Source organism: Ambystoma mexicanum, chromosome 4p (assembly GCF_040938575.1).
Source record: "Ambystoma mexicanum isolate Mex_15411 chromosome 4p, UKY_AmexF1_1, whole genome shotgun sequence".
NCBI lineage: Eukaryota > Metazoa > Chordata > Amphibia > Caudata > Ambystomatidae > Ambystoma > Ambystoma mexicanum.
The window spans coordinates 670,997,228-671,023,764 of NC_090927.1; the positions used below are offsets into that span (position 1 = coordinate 670,997,228).

The window sequence follows — 26,537 nt, forward strand, 5'->3', positions numbered from 1 at the left end:
ATACATCACAAATACTTCCTTGATAAAGGTCCCATATTTTCAGCGAGCCTTATGCTGGAGCACCAAAATAACAAGCTATTTTGCATTTACAGCAGCCCGGGTCCGTTGGGTTTTCAGGTGATGTCGCAGAGCTTGTTTTTTGGCTTGTACTACCCATAATAAATAAGAAAATTCTTCCTGAAGAATAGTGACGTGTTGCTGAAGACCAAGAGCAAAAAACACGTGTCGCTGGAGAGCAAACCCAAAATTGGAATGTAATGCATGTACCAAACATTTTGACAAAAAGCGCAGACTAACAGAGTATGAAACCTACTTGGGAAACGATTGACATTAAAACGTAGTAAAACAGAGCTGTAAGCATCCAGACTGATAAGTGATCCTGCTCAAGAGGTAACCCATATTCCCACCTGTTCTGCTCTAGATTATACATTGTTTATTCCTGACTGGCTTCCCTTTTATAACACTGTGACCTTTTTTCTGAGTGGTAATGTGTTTTTGTGTGTCCTCTTGCAGGTCTGTGGTTTATGCAGAAGTGGAAAAAATCAGGTTCTTTACTGCAACTGACATGTCGAGATCACTCTGACCCCCGACAAACTTTCCTGTACAAACTCAGTAAAAAAGCAGGTTAGCTTTTTCTATGTATTATATAATAAATGTAAATGTCAGAGAATAAACTAACCTTTTGTGCTGTATGTGCTTAATTTTATGATCTTAACCTAGAAAATGAAACCACAAATCTAGGACCAGACACCCTCTTTACACGGACAATCACGAGCAGGCACTACAAACACTGAATACTAAGCTACAGATTTGGAGACACCTCCCTATATCCCTACACGGCAGAATAGCACTCCTCAAAATGATAGCCCCCCCTAAGCTACTATATTTCTTTGTAAATATACCTATATGGCCGGGAAGGTTCTTCTTTCCGAATTACGGTCAATGGTAGTGACTTTTCTATGGGACGGGAAAATGGCAAGAATAGGGTGGGAAAGAATGATGGAGCCCTACAGCACCGGGGGTATAGCTGCCCCGGACTTTGAGCTCTATTATCTGATCGCCCAGGCACAGTTTGCGAAGTATTGGTACGAGGAGGCTGATGGAGCACCACACACGTGGGTAGAAACACACACCATACTCCCGAAAGACATTAAGTCAGTCATATTTAACTCACGACACAAAGACACATGCGAATATGACCCGGTTAGCTGTACGGTCCGGGCCTGGGGCGCAATATTTAAAAGATTGAAGCTGGAGATGCCTTATAAACCAGAGGTCCCCTTGTGGAACTTTCCAGGTATCCCCCCGACTTTCGATACAAGTATACAAGAGGCATGGGCCCCTATATGGAAATGAAGGTGGGCGATATGTTTATAAATGGTAAATTTGCAACCCAGGATGACCTCACGAGAGCAATGGGGGGTGGGCCACTCAAAACACTACAATACTATAGGATGAGAGATGCATTCCAGAAAAGATGGCTGCTGTTCCCCGACGAACACCCCCACCCCCCACCCTTGTTCACAACTCATTACCATGAAGGGTGGGATGGGTATCTCTAAATTGTATATGGCAGTGCAAACCCACACCCCCACAATAAACGGGGTCAAAGACAAATGGGAGCCAGACCTGCAGATGACCATCCCGGAAGACAAATGGAAAAGATATTGTGCACTTACGAAAAAAGTCTCATTAAATGCGCGTTTGCGCCTCATCCAATTCAAAATCCTAAATAGACTACACTACACACTGCCCCAGCGGTACCCAACAGGTGGGCTCCATTCACATGTACTGGGAGTGTCCAGTACTGGTGGGATTCTGGGGAAAACTGGCTGAGATGCTGATGGAAATCACGCAGAAACCCCCACAGCTAACGCCTCAAAAATACTTATTCAGAGACATTGGTAAGTGCTCTGAGAAAACCAGAAGATTATTTAACGTCTCATATGCGGTGGCTAAGAAGTGTATCCTACAAGCCTGGAAAAGTCTGCACCACCAAGAATGACCACTTTCCTCAGCGAACTGACATATATTAATGAATGTGAGGAACAATATGTTTTGACCCAGCCCGGGGAAAGCCGACCAAAGGACATATGGGGGCCCCTTCCGTATGTATTTGTGTGAAATGCTCTCCGATGATGAAGCTTTCATGTAACAGTGTATGTAAGAGATTTATCTGATTGTTGACTTGAGTATATTATGGGAATGAAGCTGCTGTAACTGTTGAGACCACTGTTGATCAATAAAGAGTTTTAAAAAAAGAAAATGAAACCACAAAACAGTAATTTAACCAAAAAAAGTTAAGAACCCACCATAAATAATAGTATGGCTAGAGGTTAACTTTAACTATGTTGCCGTCAGTATAAGATTGTATGCCCAGCCTTATTTAAAGTCTGGTGCACCATGAGGGCACCCCTTTGCTGCTACTGTTTTAAAAAAACAAACCGCTATTGTTTGGGCAATGGGATTTGATAGGAAGACTACGCCAAGTTGATTAAAGATGAAAGCGCAGCAGTCCCCTGACACCAGGTACCACCTGTTGGCATGGAAACAGTTCCCCTCATTATGAGTATTTTAGTGAACGTAGCCAAGAGGGCTAGTCAATGTTTTTTATAGCCTGGAAAAAACACAATGGGCCGGATTATGAGTTTGGCAATATTACTATTGGTAATACTGCAAACCTAATTTTCTGTTTCATCATTTAGTAAACACTGGGCACCCAGAAAAGTGTGCATGATTCCAAGCAATGAAGACCTTTCTATTATTCCTTTTTACGGAGTCCCATAGGACTCCATTGGGTCCAGTATTTACATCATGTGGTAATTAGTATATGCAGTAATGCTTTTGTGTGGTGGTAATTACCGCCACAGAAAAGCAGGCATTGATTAATGAAACTTATAGTTTGGCATTGTGGTAAATAATCTGGTGGTGGTAATTACCAGATCCTTTTCCACTACAGCCAAACATATAATCGGGCCCAATATATTTTATGTATCCACGCTCTTTTCCGCATCTGCTATTCTCTTTTCTCCACAAGTCACAGTAACATTTCAAGCCAATAAAAAAAACTACTCTTGTATTACAATTAAATTATTTGTTGTCATTTCAGGGAAACATTCCCTGCACAAGTTTCAAACCCTTATTCCTCTGTGTGTAGTTTAATTGGAGCCACAGCTTGTTTTGTTTTACCATGCCACCATTATGTCATCAATTAGAAGGGAAATTGTTTTATTAAGATGAATAGAAGAATTCTCAAGTGGCAAAATCAGTGTTGTAGATGATTTGCCCGAGTTCCTCTCTACTTTCCATTTACATCCATTTGAACGCCATTATGCCATCAATGGAATCTAATTTTACTTTTAACGTTTGCTTTCTCCTTACTCATAGTTATGGCCTCTTTCCACCAAACTGTATGGTTAGGCCCAACAGTGGATAGGAATGGAGCCTTTTCCATCGCTAACTTGCAGGCATGCTTGGATGCAGCAGAGTGCGTGACTACTGCTGGCGCCGCACCTCAGTCTTTTTTTTCTGCCCAGACAAGAACGTATGCTTGCACTTTCAGAGCCCTTTTTTCCTGTGTTTTTCCTCCCTTTCCAAAATAGTTTCTCCCCCCCCCCCTTGGGTTCCTGAGGTCCTATGGCGCATGTCGGTCTCCAGCGGGTATATTAGGTGCATGTCCTGCGAGGAGGCCTGCCCTGTGTAGGATCCCCACAAGCTCTGCTTGCAATGTCTGAGCCTCAACCACCAAAGACTACTACGTGGCATGTGATTGCGCAGTGTGTTTTGCCCTGACACGTATGTCCTTATTAAACAGGTACTCCCGGTAAGCCCCAGAGCACTTGAAGGCGTTCACCCACAGGGAGGCTAATTTGTAAAAGGTAAGTGCACCTTGCTTTTGTATGGCACCCCAGGAGGTGAACTCCTTTCCTGGGAGTTCTCCAGCTGTGCTTGGATGTTCTCACCTTCAACCGGGGTCAGTCCTAACGTCCATAAGGCTTGCACCTGCACCTAGGGGTGTAAGGACTCTTCCACTGGGACCGGCTCTTTCACTAGACGGTTGTCTAAGGCACTTGCATGCTCTGCCGGTGCCTGTGTATTGAGGAGAGTCAGGACCAGAACAGGAGTAGAGAGGTGCTACAGAGGGCAGCAATTTGGATTCTAGGCAAGGGCATTGATAAAGCCTGATTGATTGCCTCTGTATAAAATGGGGCCCACAAATCCTGTGAGCCCTGCCTGCCAGTGGAAGAGAAACTCAAGGTGTATTTGCAGCCTGTGGCAGAGACCCAGCGACATCTAAAGAGCCTACATAAATGATCAGAGGTGTGCTTATACCCCCCACCGAGAGCAGACCACCAGAGGACTTTTAAAAGAACCACAGAGATTGAGTCATTACTCAAGGTGGTGTTCTGAAATATTGTCAGCTGTACAAGGAATCAATTGAAGGGTATAGCCAAGATGGTGGTCTAGCAGGTCTTACCTCATAGAGCAGCCAGCTGTCCAGGTAGCACAGATCGTTGAAGAACAGGATGATTCCTTTAGATCGATGCAAAGCTATCTTTGATTGTGTGGATTATCCAGTGCAATGTGTATTTGAAATCCTGTCTTGAGGGTGTAGCAGGGAGCCTCTCCCATATGGAGTGGCAAAGGAAGCCTGCTTCATGTGGCAGGGCTGTTTGGAGGGTTTGGATCTTCTTGTAGCTTTCCCACTGGTCTGGGCTCACTACTACGCAATCAAGTATAGCTGGCATGCCACTTGGGGGTTCCTCATCGGCAGACGTGGTGTGTGTGTTCCAGCAGTACCCAACAATGGGTGTCAACTGACAGCTTTCGATCTCCAGACCCCAAGGGATGTGTCTAAGATCTCACAGGCAGCAGTGTTCAGCCTCACGTGCTGCCTGTGTGCAGGCTTTGGGGACGCCCAAGCGGCACAGTGGCGGGGCAGAGTATATTAAAGGGGACAGCGAGCCAAAACTGTAGGATTTGGATGAAAAGGGAAGTAAACCAGTCAGCATAAAACCACTAAACAATGAACTCCTTTCTTCTGGAAAGTTGGACTTTGGAGAAGGATGTGCTTACCAGGAAGCAGCATTAAATCATCAGCTAAGCACATCATAGATGCAATTGCTTTTAATGAGGAAAGCTGCAAGGCCCCAAGCAGTGTGAGGTATGTTTATTTTATTTGTATACATTGGTTGGCACGCTACACGAGGAAGGAGTCCAGCTGGGTGAGGTGAAGAGATCTTTTCTGGCATTGGTTTGCGGCACCCGAAAGAGTGAACCAGAGGGTCCTGGCGAGATTGGGACCACCCAGTCCCAGGAAGAAATCCCTAAACCTAGATAGGGATAGGCGGTAGCAGCCCATCTGGTGTTGAAATCTTCAGCCCAGCACTGACAGTTTACCAGTGGGGGACCACTTCTGAGGTGCAGAGTGGTGTGATCCGAGCGCCTAGTGGTGAAATGATGAACTGTCTTGGTGGCTTTATCGGCCTCATCTTGAGGACATTTTTTGGGGAAAATAGTGGTAATATCAATGAAATTGCCCTTTTCGGTATCGGGTGTCCCTCTTGTACAGATCTGATCGTGCTTGAACATCCCGAGATGTTTGAATTGCCTAACCATGTGTTTGACAATTGACAAACCATGCCGGAGATCTGCAGATGTGCTTTACATTTTCTGCATGTATCTCACCTTTACAAAAAAAATGGGGATTTATTGTGAATTCCTAATGATTTCGCAGATTAATTTGCAAACTGGGAAATGCTTGAAATGAATTCGGTATGACTTGTTTAAACAGTATCAAGGGCAATGTGTAACTATGTTCCTGATTACAGCAGGAACAAGCACTCATCATGGCCGGTTGTTAAAATGATCAAGAAGCCAATTCTGGATTTCATTGGAAATAGCTCTTTAAGCCTGAGTGTAATGCTAAGGTCATGTCTTTTCTTGTTGATTTGCAGTGTAGGATTGAGGCTTGATACTGAAGTAGCAGCCCTTTAGATTTAGCTATACCGTTCCTAATTAATATTGGGCACATACAGCGCACAAATGGAAGGTTAAATGGGAAATAAAGGGAAGAGATAAAAATATTGTGGAAATGTCGGCTGTTCCATTATGTTATGATGTTATGAGAATGTATAGAGTGCACAAATACACGAGGGCAGCTTGGCGCTGATAAACAGGAACGGCAGAAGGGAGGGTATACTTGGAACAAGTGTCTTGAGTGCACATCTGAAGTGAAGATAGTTGTCCATTGAACAGAGAATGAAAGGTTGGGAGTCCCAAAGTGGGCTTGCTACCACCTGAATTTCTATGATTCAGGTGAGATCCAGAGCGTGTTCGGAGAGCAGGTCACGAAAATCCAGGGCATGTGCCACAAGTGAGTGCTAATTGACGAGAAGTCAATTCAAGGAGGATGGTGAAGGGAAAGATGAGACAGCTGTGGGGGACATAGTATGACTGAATCCTGGAGGGAAGACTGTGGATGGAGGGGCACAGCTGACAGGCATTTAACGCAAGGAGGATGAGCGTGTGGGACTTATCAAGCGAGACCATAGATGAATACCTGTGGGGGACGCGTGGCCTGAGCGCATGCAGTGAAGACGTGACCTGCCTGAGCTCTCACTGTGATCCTGTAACAAGATCCCAAAAGCGGTATCTGAATATAAAACCAGGCACTTTTGTTGGTATATTTTATTTGATCATAGTGGCGCTGGTTGTTTGGATCTAACGCCGACGAGAATCAGTGCCTGGGAGAGCCCGCTGCGCATCTCAAGCAGGGAAACTCAAGATGACGAACAGCGCGGCTTCATGATACGGAGCAGGCTGCTGTGGCCAGGAGGCAGGCACTGGTGGCTGGGATTGGCCCTGGGAGTCTCCTGAGGAGATGGATGAAGAGGGTCAGAGATGGCCACTGAATAGAAACAGCCCGATCTGTGACTACTGGTCCCAACCAGCAGGGCAGGGGGCCATGGTGGTGATGAATGCAGACAACACACTTGCGAACAGTGCGCACATGGTGAGAGGCCCCCAGCGCGAGATTGCTTTCTGGCGCCTGGCAGCAAACGGCAAGAGGACCTATTGGGACTGCTCGGGCGCTGACACAGAGCCCCACAAATTCACCAGAGGCGGATTGCTACCCACTTGGACAGTTGCAGACGGGCAGGGACACCCACGAAGACAGTGCGCAGAAGTAAGTGCGCCACATTGTTCTGCTTTTGGCTGGGTGAAGCAGACCCTCTGGCTGGCTGGGTGAAGGACATAACTAACCACTCCATGGCTGCATGCCCTGGCATCCATGAGGGCCGTACTGGAGGATACATTCCCGATTTGTCCTCACACTGAGCTGATAACTATCAGGGACTGGTTGGCACAACACGCTGCCTTGAGAGAAACACTTGAATGCTGCTAGTGCCCACGTAGGCTGAGAAGTACTTTGTTTAAACGCTTTGTCACCACAGACACGAATATGCTATCAAAATACTAGGACTGTCCCCCTTAGAAGGAGGAGAAGATTGACATTGGGCCTACACCCCCATTCAGCTGGGACCATCGGGGAACTTGCTTTGGCATATGGGGGTCGACTTGCATGGCATAAGGATTTGAACTAGTGTATATCCCACCCCAGAACAAGGGGACAACGCTGATAACTAGGCTGCACCTTTACAGCCTTGTGAGAGGGCACGCAGCCCTTGTAGAACTACAAAGCTGAGCCCTACGCCTGATCTTTGGTCACAAACTGCTAATACCTGTACCACTGATGTCCTGCATGTCGCGAACTGAGTGAGGGAACTTCTGTGACTTTGACACCCCGCAAGAAGCACTCTTCCCTTGCCCTGTGGCTGCGAAGCTCAACGGCACAGTCAGCGAGTTCAGCGCATACCTTGCTATGTCCCCTACCCAAAACAAAAATAAAGGCACGGTTATGGACTCCTTTGCGGGTCAAGTGAATACCGGGGACTTTGCTCCTCTTGTGGGCATAACACAGAGTGAAGCTCAAATGTCACAGACAGAACCTCAGGAAAGCAAAGTCCTGGCTGCCATTGCCGTTCTACGAACCTCCTTAGGAGGTAGAATTGACGAGGTGATGATAGATGTGCAGCTTCTCTGCCAGGATGTGCATTCACATGCAGAGAGGTTCACAACAGCAGAAGCACTCTTGAAGAACACGGACACCACTACTAGAGACCTGACAACGAGAATGAAGCCCTTGGAGGAGAGAAATGCTATGTTGGAATTTGCGAGCTCAGGATGCAGAAGGCAGGTCTCGCCAAAACAACATACGAGTGATGGGGCTGCCTGATGGCACAGAGCGCTGGCATCCGACTAATTATATTGAAAATCAACTGCAAGAAATAGGCCCTGAGAAATTATTGCAGGGCTTCACCGTTGAGAGAGCCCATCGATCCCTCCAGAAGAGGCCTCTGCCCGGGTCATATCCCAGGCCAGTCATTGCTAGGATTTTAAACTTTAGAGACAGGGAAGTGATACTTCAACTCTCCAGAGAGGGTGGGAAGATACAGAGGGCAGCTCACTGATTGCAGTATACCCTGATTACTCAACCATGGTACAACAGAAGCGGAACGTGTTTGTGCCTACCAAGGCAAGGCTGCGGCAGCTGGGGCTTAAGTACATGCTTAGATACCCAGCTAGATTGAAGGTACTGCATGGAGGCAGAACACATTTTTTTTAAAGCCCAGCCGCAGTTAACATGTGGATTGAACACAATAACTTAACGGGCAAGGACAACGGCGGCACTCAAGGGAACAATGGAGTGGCCTCCTGAGCTGTCACTGACCGCACGTGCCAGACCCTTGTAGGCGATAGAAGCCCTCCCTAGAAAATAGACTCCTTGCATTTGGGAACCAAGGGAACAATGGAACTGCACCGCATGGTGCCCTGAGGTACATTTGGTCCAGACCCTCTATGGAATTATTGCAAACGATCTGATAACCGCTAAATGCATGATGGGAATCAGTGGGAGTGGTCACTGTCGCCCACTGGTTGGTGCTTGGACGACCCCGAACTTGGTGATAACTGGTGCAAGCCTGTTGCTGGTCCTTTAACCCAGTACCCAATGGCTAAGGATAGCTTTGGCGATACGGGAATGCCCGAACAGAGACATTCTGTTGGGTGCTGTTTCTAACCCACGTTAAGGGGTTTGTTAATTTGTATTTGTTCTATTTGTTTTATAGAGCTTTGTGAAAGTGTGCACAGGAGGGTAGGGGTGGGGGGCTATGCTGATGGTGCAGATAGGTGTCAGTTTAGTTCTAGTCGGCTGCGCCGGGTGGTGACACTGGGGGCACCCTTGTGGGGAAGGGAGCGCATGCTGTGTGATGGACACATGCTGGAATGTATGACGGTCTGGGCAGAGCGCTTGGTGGGGCTGGCTATCAAAATCTTGCTATGGCATCACTTAGATTCTTGTCCTGGAATGCGAGAGGCCTGGGTTCATACATACCCAGAAATAGGGTCTTATGTCAGCTGGAAAAAGATATCTATTGCCTTACTCCAGGAGACCCATCTACTGCCAGAGGGTCAGGAGCAGGTTTTAACGAGATGGGGTGGGACTGGATACGGCTCCACATTTTCACAATTTGCAAGGGGTGTCCTTATATGGGTGGAGGCGACAGTCCCATTCTAGCTACTGGAGGTGATGGCTGATAAAGAGGGGAGGTATGTGATCTTACGCAGCTATCTTGACCACAGAGAGGTCTGCATTGTAAACTCATATTTTCCCAATAACAGCATCCCTGCTCATGTGCGCACACTCAGCAGTTGGATCGCATTGAGACGCGATTTACTGCTATTATGGGGAGGTGATTTTAATTTTGTACAAGATATATCGTTGGATAGATCCTCTCCTCCTCAGGGAGGCACACCCCTGGCCACTGATGCCCTTAATGCGGCCTGGTCGGCAGAGGCGTTGCTAGGGGGGGATTAAGGCGTCTATAGCCCCTGGTCTTTTAGTTTTAGCCCCTGGTAGAATCTCAGGAGCTACAACCAAAAGGCTAGCTAGCCCCCAGTCCCCGACAGTTCCAACATTAGCATAGCCCCTGTTCTTTTCCAGAGCTAGCAACACCCCTGCCTGTCGGAGCTCGCTCTGACAAACATATGGAGAGAACTGCATCCAGACACTAGGGGATATTCTTTATATTTGTCCTCCTATAACCTGCATACTAAAATAGACATGTTTTAGGAATGAAACACCTGGCAGAATTTACCAGTGCAGACTACAGGGGACGCACAATGTCAGACCCTTTCCCATTGATGATCACATGGGAAACTGGGAAAGCTAGGTCCCCTATCCCAACTTGCGCATGCCTGCAGATGCCATCCAGGACAGTCTCTTCAGGGACTCACTATGTGAAACTTTAGGGCAATTCCTCGAGACCAATATTGGCAGTGTTGACAGCTGGGGCACTGTTTGTGAGGCTATGAAGGTAGTGGTTCAAGTTGCGATTATAGCAAGTGCGGGTGGCATCCGCAAGCAATTAAAGAAACAATTGGGTACAATGGAAGACAAGATTACTACACTGGAGGCCCGGCACCCGGAGAAACTACCACCGGAAAAGGAACTTGCTGAACTGCGCTTGCAATATGCACAGACTTGGGGGAGGCTGTCCAAATTTGATTATGAAACACGAGTGGCACAAGATTAGACTCCCACAGCTTACAGAACCAGGCGGCTGCCCTGGATAGTCCAGCCTCCCTGGAAGAATTAGGTGAAGCGATTACTGCACTTTCCGCTGGCAAGACACCGGGGACCGATGGACTCCATGGAGAATTTTATAAGACATATAGCTCTACGCTGATGCCAGCACTCGTGAAGGTTTATGAGTCTTTTGATAGAGGGATACTCCCGGCTCGCATGAGGGAAACAATGGTGATGCCAATCCCTAAACCAGGAAAACCTATGGAGATCTGTGACTCCTACCACCCCCTGGCCATGCTGAAGTATGATGTTAAGATACTCACTACTATATTGGCTGTCCGCCTACGCAAGGTGATAGCTTCCTTAATACATATCGACCAGAGAGGGTTTGTGCCTGGCCGAAGCACCGCCATAAATCTTTGCAGATTGCAGCACGTTATAGACCAGACCAACTCTCATTCTGCGCATCTGGTGGTTGCTTCCCTTGACGCTATTAATGCCTTCGATTCGGTCTACTGGGAGTGGATGTACGCAGCACTAATGGGTTTTGGGTTTGGGAAACTCATTTGCTGGGTCAATTTACTGTACACTCGCCCGGTGGCTAGAGTGAAGTCGGGAAAGCAGATTTCATACATATCTGACATACAAAGGGGCTCTCCCCAATGTTGTACATATTGCCATAGGAGCCCCTGGCTGCATATTTGGGTCAGGAATACCTGGAGGCTGGTATAAGTATTGGAGGAACTAGGCATCTTATATCATTATCCGCTGATGATGTCCTACTGTACTTGTGCAAGCCGGTACACAACCTTCCCATTATACTAGATGTCTTGGACAATTTAGTAAAAATATCTGGGATTTCATTCAGCAGGTGTAAGTCCTGCCTTTTTCCTTTGGCAGAACTGCGACGAGAAGAGACAGCAGGCCTACCAGACCTGGGGTTGGAATGAGAAACGACACACATATACAACACAGTTAAGGTGGTGGAAGTAATTAAGAAATCCATGAAATTATGGACCGGCCTAACCCTTTCTCTCATGGGGAGGGTCTCTATAGTCAAGATGATTATCCTCCCTAAGACTATAATATGCATTTACGAATGCGCACTAGCACATAGAATCAAAGTTCTTCTGAGTCTTTGAAGCCACTCTCAGGGATTTCTTGTGTGGGGTGGGACGACACAGGATTGCACTCAAAACATTATATCTACCATATCAAGATGGTGGAGTACAGCTCCCTCATTTGGAGCTTTGCTACTTGGCTGCCCAGCTTCGCTTTGTGAAAATGTGGCTGTCTAATGACATCACCCATGAGACTGTGCTTCTCCAGACAGCAGTGAGACCTGCTCGACTTAAAGCGTTTCTGTGGCTCCCCAGATGCTGCATGGGCTCTCAAGCCCTGATTGTAGACTGGTCAGGCAGATTTGGACCAGAACACTGAAAATGATACATTTGTTACACCCGTACTCCCGGAACGCTCTCATTGTAGCAAATGTTTGCACTAGCTTGGAAGAATTGAAGGTGGCCAGACGTTGGGAACCATTTGGTATATGCACCTGCGGGGACATGTTTGATAATGGGATGTTTTGAGATTTAGAAAGTTTGGTGCAAAAAGAGGGTCTACTTGGAGGCCAATTCCTAAAATATATGAGGGTGTTGAAAGTGCCTAAGCGTAAATGGAAGACAGTACTTTTAGCCCTAATGTATAGCTTGGAAGATGTACAGTTTTCATATGATAATTATAATGAGGAAAAGATTCTGAAATTGATGAAAAATTTGAAAGTGAAAACTTCAGTAAATCAAATTTGGGGCACAAAATCAAGGATGCTCAGTTTTTCAATTCTTCAAAATAACTGCACAGGCCCTCATCGTTTTGACACTATTCCCTGGTTTCACCTGACTTTGGAATTGCACGCCTGTTGATATTCAGATGTGTCTGTGGCCAGGGCAGTGATCTGTGTCTGTATTTTTAGTTTATTATTTCTATTGCTTGTAGACGTCAAAACACAAGTACCAAAATAAATAGCCATCTGTGGTGAACGCTATTGCTGCTTCACAACTAACGCTATGACTATGAAACAAGGAAAATCATAGATGACCTTCAACCTGTTTTCGTACATCCTAATGCCCTCGGCTCGGGCAAAACCTTGTGTATGGGCATTGTGGTTTCTGTCTAGCGCCAAACGATGAAGAGGTGCTTTTAGTTTCTCTGATGAAAGGATTACTGCCCTGCAGTAGTACAAGGATGAGTAGTGACTAAACCGCCTACTCAGCACTCACTCTTCCAAAAAACAACAGTGATCGTAATCATAAAGGTGTGACCGGCACAGTCAAGAGATGAATCTCCTTCGCCTTTTCTGGTAATGTGGGCCGAGTGCAGGTTATATTCTTAAAAGGGGTGTGGCTGTGAGACAGTAGCAACCCAAACAAACAGCACAGCAGTCGATAAAAAGGAATGACCAATCAAGGTTCTTTAAAAATCGATATACTTTAATTAAACACACCAATATGCAATAAAAAGAATACTGGAAAAACTAACAATATCCCACCCCTGAAAAAGAAGGCAGAGAAATGTATAATGTTATAATGCAAACACTCCAGACTAGCAGAGAGGTAAAGGCAATAAATCACTATAATGTTGTCAAAAAGAACCTGTACTTGGGATAAACTTGCACAAGGGGGCTTAACCATTCTCTGAGGTCCCAACAAGTGGAGCGGAGTGGGGGGTGGGCTTTCCAGCAGTACCTTATCAGTTATTGGCAGTTCGACTGTGCCGAACCAGGCTTCTCAACATTGTGCAAGCTGATTGAACCAGGTTCAGATGCGGCGTGTTGGGGTAATCTACACAGGGAGCAGGCATGGAGTCGGATTCAAGATGAAGCTCTTAGCGGTTTAGTGCAGCATTCAAAGAATGCAGTCGATAAGGCCACCATAGTTGGTTTGACAGTCGAGCTTTGGGTCGATGGTGAAGATGCTGGTGGTTTGAAGTGCTGTTCGAGACATGGTGGTTCAAAGATAAAGATACTTGTGGTGCAAGGCGCTGTCAAAGATGTGGTGGTTTTAAGACATCCACAGCAGCAAGCTTCTTGTTCTAGCTGTCGCAGTTCGGGGATGGACTGATTCAAGGAGCAGCAGCAGTGATTAGAAGAAGTGCTAAAGGCAGCACTGCAGCTCCTGTTGGTTCGATGTGTGTTTGGAGGCGGTTGATGATGGTTTGACAGAGGCTCTAAGCAGTAGAATGCAGGACACTAGTCGCTTTGCTTCTTATAGTGCTGCAAGTCTCAATACAGGGGCTCGGGGATAAGATTGGTCCTTGTTCTCTTCACTCCCAAGCCATGAGAGGCTGACTAACAATTGCAGGCATCCTTCACCTCCAGTAAAGGCCTGTATAACTGGCAGAGAGACGGGTCTTGCTTCAGCGGCAGTTTACCCCACATGTGCTCTGGGGATGACGTGGAAAAATAGCTTGCCTCTCTGCCTTATTCATTTATTTAAAAAATGTTATATAGCGAAAACCAGTCAAAAATGCATCAGAGCGCTTCACATGATCCTATAGATAACATATACTTTAAACAAATGCTAAAAAAATCTCTCTAAAAACAGTAATAATATAACAAATCATAAAAGCAGCGTCAAAGAATTAACACCACAATTTAAGAGTTCAATAACCATGCTTTGAGTGCTTTCCTGAATCTCAAATACTGCATTCTTACAGGTATTGATCAGGAGAGCATTCCAACAAGGAACTGCTTTACCAGAAAAAGACTGTTTCTTGGCAAAAACATACTAAATTTACAAACTTCTAGACTGAGGGAATCCTGACTGTGGAGACCTCTGGATCCTGCAAAAACATTGCTTTGTAAACAATACGCAATAGCTTAGAAGGAATGCTGGCAACCAGGGGCAACCAAGGAAGTGATTTTTACCACTGTGGGTAATATGCTCAAACTTCCGAGCACCATAAACCAAACATGGTGCAGCTTGGAAAACCGTTTTCAGCAGGGCCAGGGAAGAAATAGGGAGACCTGTTAGAATAGAATTTCCAAAATAAATACGGAAAATAACCAAATACTTTACTAATAAACTAAAGTGAGAAAATGATACAAATTATTTCACAGGTCTTAAAGAAAACAAATGATAGTTTGCACATTTTCCAAGGCATGTATATTTGGAACAAAAGTCTTGAGTCTAAAGTGAAACCCAATTAATTTTCAATATATGAAAAATATGAGGATGATTCTGGAATTTGTTTTCCTGAACCAATTTGAAAGGGTGTGTTGACCAGAAGAGTGAGAAAATAAAAGAAACAGCATGAGGGTATAGGAGTAAGACTCAGACTCAAGGGTTGTATGGTGGTTGGCAAAGACTTTTGTTTGACAACAAAAACGGGGCCTGGAGAAAATCCTAGCTATCCCTAACTCTAAGAAGGGTTTCCCTGCCTCAACCAAGCTAACTAATGAAACTGCCTGTGTCAGAATGTCCAAAGTAAGATACACCATCCTGTGCCTAACTCATAATCTATGCCTCACAAACTTAACTAAATGTAACGTGCAAAGGGAAAAATGTCTCTTGGTTGGTCACCTGAAGTCTTGCCTTACAGTTCCAAAATGATGCAAAACAAGACATTTCCCAATTGTACAATTCAGATGGCAACACAACGTTCACTGGTTCAAAAGTAACCAAAGTCCCAGCTCACAGTTGCTCTGATTGGTGGCCTGGGCCCTTAAGTCTCCCTCTGGGTCCTTGCGTTTATGTCCGATCGCCAGCAGCATCCGTCTTCCCCCTGCACTTGCCTTCGGGTACCACTTGGCCTGTGTTGTCTCATAGGCCTGCACTTACTGTATGGGCTGTGACCCCCCTGCCATCGAGGGCTCACTGCCTAGCACTTGTTGCCTTTGCAACTGGCTCTCTGGCACTTCATCCCTCTGTGAAACTTCTAGCAAATACCCCCTTCCCTCTCTCTGCATTGCACGATCCAAATGTTCGCAAGGCCTAGTGGGACCGCCTCTATATTTTTGCTCATCTCTGTTTTATTCCATTTTCTTGCTATCCCCTTGTTCCCTTCCCTTAAACCTGTGGGCGCTTTGAAACACAATTTATTGATCTACAGCGCCTTACAAATGCCCAATAAAATAAAAAATATCCAGAGAGTGGTTCACTTCCCTTGTTCTCATCTGGGCTTGTGAATCCCAACCCCCGATTTCTCTTCTTAAATACGTTCTACTTCGCTTTGCTTGCAGCCAAGTACTGTGACGAGGAAGATGATTCAGTTTTCACTCAATTTTATTTCAAAAGCGGTTATTTTGTCTCCTTCATCTTCTTTTCTCCCAGTTATCTTGCTGGGTCGGCCTTGCAATAGCATTCATCTTTCACCCCAATTACTGAGATGAAGAAGAGGACATTGATGATCAGTGTCTCAGTCCTGGGTCAGCCCACTTGCTATTATGGCTCATTCAAATCAGTTGTATTTACGCCACTGCTCAAATCTACCTTGTCCCTTATGCTATTGTCCCCAAATTGGGTTATGGGAGTCCCGTAATTTCTCTTTGGGTGTTGGTCCAACCCAGTTGTAAGGTCCCCACTCCTCCTTCAACACAGAGCCCTCCAAGCTATGCAAATACATGTGTGTCAGCTCAGCTGTGCAGATTGCTTGGTTGCTGTGGGGTTCAGTGACCGTGAAAGTTGTGAAGCACCGATGTTCTCTTTCACTTCAGCGGCTTCCACATTCATTTCTGTTCTCCCTCTGACAAGCCTCTGCAGGTACCGCTCAGGATCCTGCCACCTTCTGTGACCCCAGGCTAGTCTTTCTTGTGGGGGCTACCTGGCTTCCTGCTGCAAGAGTCCGGGAACGTGGCTCTGATGTGGTTGTGGTATGTTGCCTCAGGTCGACGGCACCTCAGTCCAATGGAATTTCTTCGGGAACAAACCACTTGTTCCCCCACCAGCCTTCTGCTTGTTTCATTGGCCACGGAGCGGCCAGTATCCCTCTCGTTTTCTTTCTATTTCGTAGCATTTGCTTTTTTACTTGACAGTCTACTACCACTACTTCTCCAACTTTGACTGCTTCTCCAGCTCAAACTGCTCCTTCCCGAGTCATGTCAGTCTTCCCTTTGTATTCCTATCTCACTTCCCTTGAAGGGACAAAGACTAGAGCGCTGACTATAATTCCCATATGTTATCCATCCATACCCATGGGGCCCCCTCGTCTCTTTTCTATTTCTCCATGTTACCTGTGTCGTGTTGCATAAGTACATGGAGCTACATGGCAATTGAGGGTTTAGAGTAGGGCAAGGTGTGAAAACCTTTTGATAATGTCATGGTCCGACTACTGGAGCATAGTTTCCTATAATAAGGGAAGGGACAATATCTTTGGATTTGTCAAGTCTGTCTTAAACTGATTTGCTTAAAAAGAATTCCTTCACCTCACTGGTGGAGGGCTTTGTAAAGGTCTGTTTTACAAAAAGAGGTACAAATTAATTATTCTTGAAGTCTAGGAATGAATCGAAGTAAGGGGGAGAATAATTCCTTATAAAGGCAACAAGCCACATGGGGTTGGTTAAAGGGAACACTGGTGTAAGGGGTCCAACCCTTGTTATGGTAACACATACATTTTGCCTTTCTGCATCATACCCAAAGTGCTTTGCTGTGCAGAAAATGTAGGAGACATGAAGAAAAGAGAAGCCCTCAGAAAACTACGATGGAGGAATATTTCGTTCTGCTCTTGCTGCCAGTCTAAACCCACCCCCTTCTCTAGTCCTACACTTCAAAGGCCCATTAGTGTGCAACCCGCTATTGTGATGGAGCCCTTAATGCGATTGCCACTTTGAATCCAGGCTCCCAGTTGATCTCCTGTTGGGAGTCACTGGGCCTGGCATTGAGGAGTTACTCAACTTCCCAGAGTGTCAACAGAAGCAGGCATCCTGTCCTTCGTCCCGTTCACTGGAATGTAGACTGGCTGGTGCCTGGAATCCACATCTCCTCTCATAACCGGTCGGAACTCACAGGATTGACACTGGTATGCTACAAATCAAATGTGGCATTTAATAATTCTGTGAACCATCGGCCACCATACCAAAATCTAGGTATGGCTTATATTTTCAGATTATCCTGCCACTGGGCTGTAGTTTAATTTAATTATGTGATTTTAGAACAGAGATGCAGATTTCAATGCAGTTGGCACTGCAGTGACTTTATTATCACAGCAGCTGTCAAACAGGGCACCTGTGACCTCTCAACCTGCTCTCTGCCAGAGTAGAGCAGGAACTGCAGATCAGGATACTGATGCAGCATGGCAAAGGTGTGCACTATGCTTTTGGCATGAAGTTTGAAATGAAAGGGGGAATCTGATTAGCAGATCACCCTTTCTGAAATGGAATTGCCCACATCATTTTATATTTAATTACTCCTATGACCCATCCCCTCCATAGTGATGGAAGTTCAGGAATGGGGCCTTTTGCACCTCATAAAAACAATGCTGACTCCTCCCAATCACCCTCGCTCATCAGTTTACCGCTCGATGGGACGGGATGCTCTACTCACGGCTATAGCCATTTTTCTTTTTATCTCTTCAGCTTCCCCTCATCAAAGTTTTTTCTTTGTCTTTGCACGGTTGCACCTCCTGATTCACTGCCATTCCCTTATTGTATGCTAGTGATAACAGGATTTACGTCTGGCTTTTCCTGCATCAGGAAATTCCTGGCTATTATACGCTAAACCGCTGTTTGAAGTGCATGGTCCCCGACCACGTCTGGAAAGCTTGCTCATAGTGTTTAGGTGCTTAGCTCCTGGCATCTTCGTCGACAATTTAGCCATTGAAGGGATCCTTTTGGCGCTTCCCCACCATGTTCAGAGTATGTATTCGTCAGAGATCAACATCAGAGGAAGTCCCGCTCCGCTGAGGTTTTCATATGCACCCCGGCTCAGTGACTCCTTTTCTGGGACCGCTATGCACGGGAGGGGTCCTCCGGATTTCCCAAGATTCCCACTGGGGGTGGCCCTGAGGCCAGAACAGCTGTTACTGGCTCTAGGGCTGGGGGGGTTTTCAGAGCCTACTACCATATTGAGTTCTGAGGGGGCAGGAGTTGCCATCAACTTACTCTTATTTATTTATAAGGCGCGGAAAACCCGCAGATATCGGGGCGCCATAACATAAACACTGGACGTAGAGTAGACCGGACATTAGGTGTGCAGTTAGCTAGACAATGTGGGGAGGATGCTCAGTGAAATGGTAGTTTTCAGTTGTCATCGAAAGCAGTTTAGATCTTTTTGTAGTCTTAGCTCCACAAGAAGAGAATTCCAAATCTTAGCAGCTTGAACCGGAAAAGATTTTCCCAGGCTATTTGCGAGTTTGTAGGCTGGTATCCTAACAGGCTGGTATCCTAACCATGGCTAAAGAGGAAGTGCGCACATTTCGTATAGGTTCGCATATGGTCACAAGGATTTTAATGTAACAGGGGGCGTTGCCATACAAAGACTCCTGCACTAGTGTTGCCACTTTGAATTTTAGCTGTGCATCAATGGGTAACCAGTGAAGTTCTTGTCGGCTGTGTGAGATATGCTCTCTTCTAGTCTTCCCCTTAAAGATCCTCACTGCCTCAATCTGTATCACCTGCAAAGCCTCTGTGTTTCTTTGGTGGGCCTCTACTAAAAGGGCTTTACCATAATCCAACCTGGAGAGAATGGTAGCAAGGGCAACAAGGGACTAGTTTGGTTCAGAGAGGAATGGACGTAGATTCCTAAGTAGTCACAGATAATAAGTACAGTTTTTAACAGTCTGGTTGATGTGGGAGTCGTAGTCCAATGCAGAATTAGGATGGAAGCCCAAAGTTTTAACTTTCTTGGAGACTTGGATGTGACAGTCATTGACGGGGAGAAACACATATCTGGAATCAAGTTTGGAGCAGGCATGAGCAGTACCAAAGGTAAGCAGCTCGGTTGTATTGTCATTAAGGCACCTCCAATGCCGGGTCATCCATGTTTCAATGTGATTATAGATGGTTTGGAGAGACCAGGAGTCAAGGTCATAAACTTCTGACAGTTCCAATACCCAACTGTGTGTCGTCAGTGTAGTTTGCAAAAAACATGTTGAGATCAGCCAAGAGATCACACAGTGGTTTGATATACAAATTGAAAAGTAGCGGGGAAATGCATGCTCCCTGGAGGATTCCACATATTATGGGCATTGAAGCTGTTCCAACAAACTTTAGATGTCCTATGCGAAAGGAAGGATTGAACACGATTGACGGCATTATTACTGCATTGACCAGTGCTGCTGAGAGTATGAAGCAAACCATCATGATCTAAAAGGTAAAATGCAGCTGATAAGTCCAAAAGGACTAATGGGCTGACTTTGCATTTGTCTGGGATGTTGAGCATGTGTGATTGTAGGTCTAAAAGCGCAGTCTCCGTGCTGTAACAGGGCGAAAATCCTGACTGTCTGGAATGAAGAATATTGTTAACTTCAACAAAATATTGAAGTTGCACAGTGGCACTTTTGTCCAGAATCTTCAAAAGGGAGTTGCAGTTTGTGGTAGGTTGCTTGGCTCTTTAGGGTCAAGGCCAGGTTTTTTAACTCGAAGTATGATAGTGACATTTTTGATTAAGTCTTCGATCGCCCCTACTACTGGGGGTTTCTTCAGACCTAATTCCACGGGCTCCATGTTGCAGACTAAAGCCCTTGAGTCCCTAAATCTACATGCCACGGCATTCAGAAAATGGCCGACCATAAGGACATAGCAAAATGTCGGACCGAAGGATGGTTGGGCACAAGGAGCACACCAGTACATCAAGGGAGCATGTATACACAATTCCCAAACTGATGCCTACCACTGGTCCAGGCCCTCATGACATTGACCCGGGACCACTGGCCAGCTCTTCGCCAGGGAAGCTGGCTGCGAGTTCTACACCCAGAGACCTTGAATCTCTGGTGTCTCTGCAGCCTACAGTGCCACCAGACACACTGAAAGACAGGCACACTTCTTAACTGAATTCAAACAACCAAGAGACTCCAGGTCACTCCTGCAACTGTAGAGGTGTGTGGCATACTACCTATACCCAGAGGGGTTGAATAATTTCAAATCACTCGGGTGGGACTAACCTTAGTTTTTCTAGTCTAGAGAGACCATCAAAACCATACAGTATTTATAAGCTTCCAGGACAGTGATTGTGCACCATTCGTTAAGAAAATTATTACCAATACACAATTGTATTCAAACTCAATTGTCCAATTTGTTAAAAAATCATTAAAAATAGTTTTATTCAAAATCAATTAAACACATTATAGTTCAGATAAAATCACTCATACAATTCATCAATATACCAAATTCATATATTTTCTAAAACCAAACACCTTAAAAGATATAAACAAGTGACTCATTTCATATTCTCTGTGTAAAAGACTGGATAGATAACACCAATTTCAAAAACCAACTACCTCATAGGGGATGAACGAGCAGTAGTACTCTCAAAACTAGTGGTCCTGAAGAAATTGACCTAGTTACCATAACCAAGTCATATAGATTGTATAACAATTTTAATTTATTAATTCATACATCAAATCAATTCATTAAAACCCATAAAGTCACAAAGCGAGTCGTCGCTCGATACAATAACACTTAGACAAGATAAAAATGTATCCACATTTACATAGTACAAAAAGACACAATGATAATATGGTAAACTATCAAAATCCCAACATGTTTCTGTTCTTGGATACCACGCTGGTCGAACATTCATCAGCGGATGTTCATTAGATATCAGTTTCTTCACCACTTTGTGCTTAAGGGAGTGTGCATCACACATGCAACATAATATTAAAAACCTGTAATTGCTACTCATTTCACTGCAACACCCAAATTGTTTTCTTCAACCAGTTCCAAATCAATGGGGACTGCTTATTCAACAAGTTGCTCAATTGTAGCACGTAAGCTCTTTAAACACTTGCATGGCATTTTTGTCCATCATGTGAATCTTCTACTTCATTCAAAAGCCGCTTCATTCAAAAACGCAATATTTGGTGGTACATAATTGTCTAAATTTACTGAAACAATCCCATCGGTGTCCCTCTGTATATTAGATGTACACGTCTGTGCCACAAATCACAATTCCTTAATTTCCTTACTTCGAAATGTGCCTAAGTGTTTAGTCTACACGGCAGAAAAACAACACGCCACCACATTTTAATAATTTCATATTCTAAACACCCTTCGTGCACAAATAAAAATGGGTGATTGGGGGGACTTTAAATTAATATATTATCCTCCCTATTCTCATGCTCCAGTTATCAGGCCCCATAGTGGCAAGCTTTCTTCAGGAGCTTGTTCTTAATGTCACTTTTGAACCAGTCTGAACTGACTGTAACAAGTGCAAGCTTTTTCTCTTCCACTGTACGACAAGAAAAAACGGTACCATTAGCATCAAATGCTGCTTAGTATAATAAAGTAAGGGTGGTTGGGTCATTCCCCCCCCCCCTCCTCATGACCCTCACTCGGTGTAAATACCTGTGGGGTAGGCTCCAGCGATTACTGTGGCCTTGGGGTTGAACGACTATTAACTCTCATGCTCACTCCACTTGCAGTACATGATTAAAAAATGTTCTGCTTAGTGGGTTTCTCTAATGTCAGTGAGCCAGGCTCAAACACGCGCACTGACTCCTCAGTTAACATACCTTCTTAAGGGACCTCTTCTGCAGCGTGAGCGCATGCCTCTGACCTCCTCCATGGACTTCTACATCTAGGACGGATCGACAGAGCAACCGTACTGGGTACCACCTATGTTTTCATGGACTCAGACAGCTACCCAGTCCCAGGCCAGCCTAAGAACTGGTTTCAAATGCTAATTCGGTCTAGAGCCATGAAGGTGTATTTTAAAGGCGTTATCAGTGAGATGGTGCATCAGCCGCCTGAATTTCCAGTCACCCCGTCTCCTCCAGTCACACGTATAATGACCATGACTGCAGCGGCACCATGCCTTCTCCAGGCCCTGGGCATGCTCCCATTCAGATGCCTGCTACCCTCTGACGGCACCGCCAACTCAATCACAACCTCTCCGCCAGCTCCACAGCAACCATCGGCTCTGGCAAAGGATCTTCCGACAAACCGGACAAAGATTAATCGTCCAGTGAAGCACAGGAAGGCATTCCTCATTCAGCTGAAGCTTTCCACTGCAGAATGCTAGCCCTCTCCGAATTTGCAGGAGTTACCTCTCCTGGAGAGCTGCAGCAGAGGTCCTGTACGCTCTCCGAAGTCCTATCCCTCATATCTTCCAGTAGATCCGGATTACAAAACCAGAAAGATGTTTTGGGGGAAGATTTTAGGAGTTGACAAAAGCCCCACACTTTCCCAGCCACCATTGGGAAGTTCAAAGTGTGTTGCAGGGCCCCTTCCTTCTGAAAGAATGTGCCTTATTAATCACCGACATAGAGGTAGATTCTGCATCGCTCTACCTTAAGCCTTTCACTTAAGGCAGCTCCTCCTCGTCACCAGCCCTTTGAATAAGGAAGACCAGCATCTGGAGGGCTATGGTTGCAAGGTCTATACCAGAGCCTTCTTGGACTTCAGGGAGGCCAATGCGCATGTGCTTCTGGCCCCTGCTAAACAAAAACTCTGAGGGGAAATGGTGATTTTTAGGCTTTCCTTCCAACTGGCAAACCTCACAAGCCTTTAAGTCAAGTCTGGCATGATAGATGCCAAGCTAATCGCTCAGGATGTATTTGCATCTTCGGTCCACCACATCGAGACCTCCAATAGAAGAATGGCTTTTGGCAGCTGTTGACCAGAATTCCTATTTTGGGGATCCTAAACATTTGTTTTCCACTTGTCTTTTTTGGTTCTTTAATATCTTTTAGGTGCCCAGATGGAATATTTTGTAATACTGTGTATTCATGTTTAAGGTACTTATTTGAACTAATAGTGTTGTATGTGTGACTTTTTTAAAGTATATATTTTTCAATACATCAGTGTGGTGTATTATCTGGATTTATGTGTGTGGACGAATTGTACCTCTTTCGACGATCTACCCCTACCAAAGAGTTCAGCCTTGTCTCTCTGCGCATGCTACCCACATTTAAGAGTAGTTGGGCTTCCCCTTTTTGTCAGGTGTTTTAGCCTTCCCCTATGGCTATTTGTTGTAGCATCCTCAATAGAGGGTGGTACAAAAACTCCCTTGACTGACTGGTGATCAGCAGTGAGGATCATGATGCTTAGGACACAGTGAAAGCCACACAGATATCTAAAGATTTTACCTACCTGTGAACATTAATTTTCTGGATGAGTTCCTGGCCTTGTGTCAAGTTCATTCTGTGAGTAAAACTGCATACGTATCTGTGTGTAAATTGAGTATATTGGAATGTGTATACTCACTTTTGCTGCAAACATTGGTGACAAAATTGATACTTAGCTGGAGGTTGCTTCTAATGTGTTAGAATTTTTTTTTCAATGGTGTGTTTTTATTCTGTAAAATGCAAAAAAAGTAATTCCTTTTAACAAGAAATGTTTAGACTGGGTAACTTACCTCACTGTCAGTGCCAACAAAGCATGTATGCACTTACCTGTTGGTGTGTTATTTTTGTTTTTGGTGACTTAGCTTGGTCTGTTTCTGGAGAGTTTAACGTTCCATGCGAAGGTTACTGGGATATTTGACAAAGTCTGTTAAAATTCCGGTTTGGTTAGCTTTCCCTTTAGGCAAATCTTGCTTTCCATCCACCTTTGGTGGGTGGGCTTTTTCTTTTGGGGTACTAACATTTTTCTGTCTTTAGGATGGAACACCTTAGTAGTGGCACACTGCACGAGTTGAATGTTGAGAGATTAACATCTGCTTGTACTGTCGGAGGTCTCCCTACTACAGGTACCCAAGCAGATCTAATTAAATTTATTCTGGACTAAAGTCTGAAAATCCTCTCCACCTCCCCCTACTCTTTCTGTCCCTACTGGTGAGATAGCTTTTTGTCTTGAACGAGACACTCTGAGTTAGCCCTTGAGTTGCAGCTGAAAAAGACCCAACTGGAAACTAGGTTCAAAACTCAGGAGCTGGCCCTAAGATGGAATGAGGTAGAATTAGCTGCTACGGACAAAGAAGGAAGACCACCAGATTGAATTTAAGAAATGGAAATTGGGCACCTCAGTGCCTTTGTTCAGGATCTGGAGGCGATTCTGGGTCTCACCGTCCACCTAAGTTTCCTAAGAACTTAGTATGCATGGGGAAAGTAAGAATATTTTGGAATGGTTGGATGGTTTTGAGTTTGCTTGTAAAATGCAGTGTGTGTCTGAAGACAGTATGAATCCATGTCTTCTTTCTCATCTGCCTCACAGTGCCTGTACTGCTAAACTGGAGCCCAGTGCAGAAGAGAGAGTTATGTATTAAAGTGTGTAATCTGCTCTTCTATTTGTGTTTGGTAAGACTCCCACTCTGTATATGAGGTGTTTTAGGGAACACAAGGAGAGGAGGATCATTTTCAGTGGGTGCCATGGGTGAATGACTCCCTGAAAAACCTGAATGGATGGGTGAATGGCTGCAAAGTGTGTTAATTGGATAGAATGACTAGTTTGGTTATGTTAGAGCACATAATGTATACTTGGTCCCCTGACTTAAGTCAGCACTTGGCCGATTCCAAGATCATTGACTCATGGGAATTGGCAAAGATGGCAGACTTGTGGATCTCTCACAGAGTCAACCACAGTGCTAAGGGGACTTGTAAGTCAAGTCATCATTCTCCCTCCTTTTATTCCCAGACAAGCCCGGCACTTGCTGGGACTTTGGAAAGACTGACCACCCCAGAGGTCACCCCCGCTGTCCTAAAGAGTGCCTTAAGCATGGCCTGCGAAACATACTCTTAGGCAGACATCCCTGAAATTTTTTCAGCTTCTCTAAATGTGAGAGGGTGGGTTCCCTCCAATACTCAGCAATATGTCTATTCCATTATATTGAGAGACCAACCTACCACTGGAATTAGAGATCCTGCTGTTAGTCAGACTGTCGTTGACAGCACCTTCTTTGGGTCAGAGGTTCTAGCAAATGGTCCTCTGCAGCCCACTATGTTTAGTGGCCCCTTTAAGACTTTCCTTACTGCTAACTCACCCTTCGGATAGCTAATAGAAAGTGAAGTTAATTCTCCCTGTTAGTGTCCAAGAAGATGTCCCTGGCAAAGTTTTGCTTGGGAATGACTTGGAAGAGAGAGACATCTTTAAAGACACCACTCTCATCCCAGGAGTTGTGAAATTAAATTCCACTCCTCCAACAGTCAACTTACTAAGGAGGTTGCCCCTCACTCTGAAAGGTTTGGCTGAGTGGCAGTCCCAATGACCAACCAGTATGATCGGTCACATGAGCCTCTGCCGCCCAGCCCCTTTTTGTGATTGGCTGGCTGGCCTGACGCCAAGCCCCATTCACACTGGTATTTAGGTTCTGCCCTACCTTTAACCCTCGCTTGCTGCTTTGTCCTTGGAGCTGGAAGGTGGCAGGTCGGCTGACAGTCTAGAGGAGTTTTCCCACCAATTCCCACAGTTTTGGGCATTTTTAAAGGCCTCACTTGGCAATAAGTTAAGTGCCGTGGCTGTGTCTTATCACAGGTTTGGGTTGCTGCCAGAAGTCCTGTCTGGATTTCTTGAAGACTCTTTTCGAGCCCTTTATTTTGGAACAGTTTCTGGGCTGTTTTACCACTGTATACCGCTGTTTGCCGCCCACCAGGAGCTTCTGATTGGCTGTGGGTGTCCAGAGAATAACTGCAAGGTCATTTTAGTACTTGATCATCAGTCTGGGCCGTCTGAAGGTGTCACAAGCAGTTGTACGCATCCTGGGACTGTTGTCTGCCGTGCTGCTGCCTTTTGTTGTTTTTTCCTGCTGCTGGGAGCCTCTGAAGGTAGAGACCCTGAGAGGAGCTTCTGTTTCTTTTT

At 45.3% G+C, this 26,537-nt stretch overlaps 1 protein-coding gene across 9 annotated transcripts in view; it reads left to right on the forward strand.

Moving 5' to 3' along the window:
- Positions 1 to 26,537, forward strand: part of FAM135A (family with sequence similarity 135 member A) — a 1,883,908-nt gene that overhangs the window by 1,693,270 nt on the left and 164,101 nt on the right. For all 9 annotated transcript variants that reach the window (XM_069606210.1, XM_069606209.1, XM_069606213.1 and 6 more), the window contains one exon: positions 514 to 624. In XM_069606210.1, coding sequence (XP_069462311.1) covers positions 514 to 624 — 111 coding nt within the window. The remainder of the gene's footprint in view (positions 1 to 513; positions 625 to 26,537) is intronic.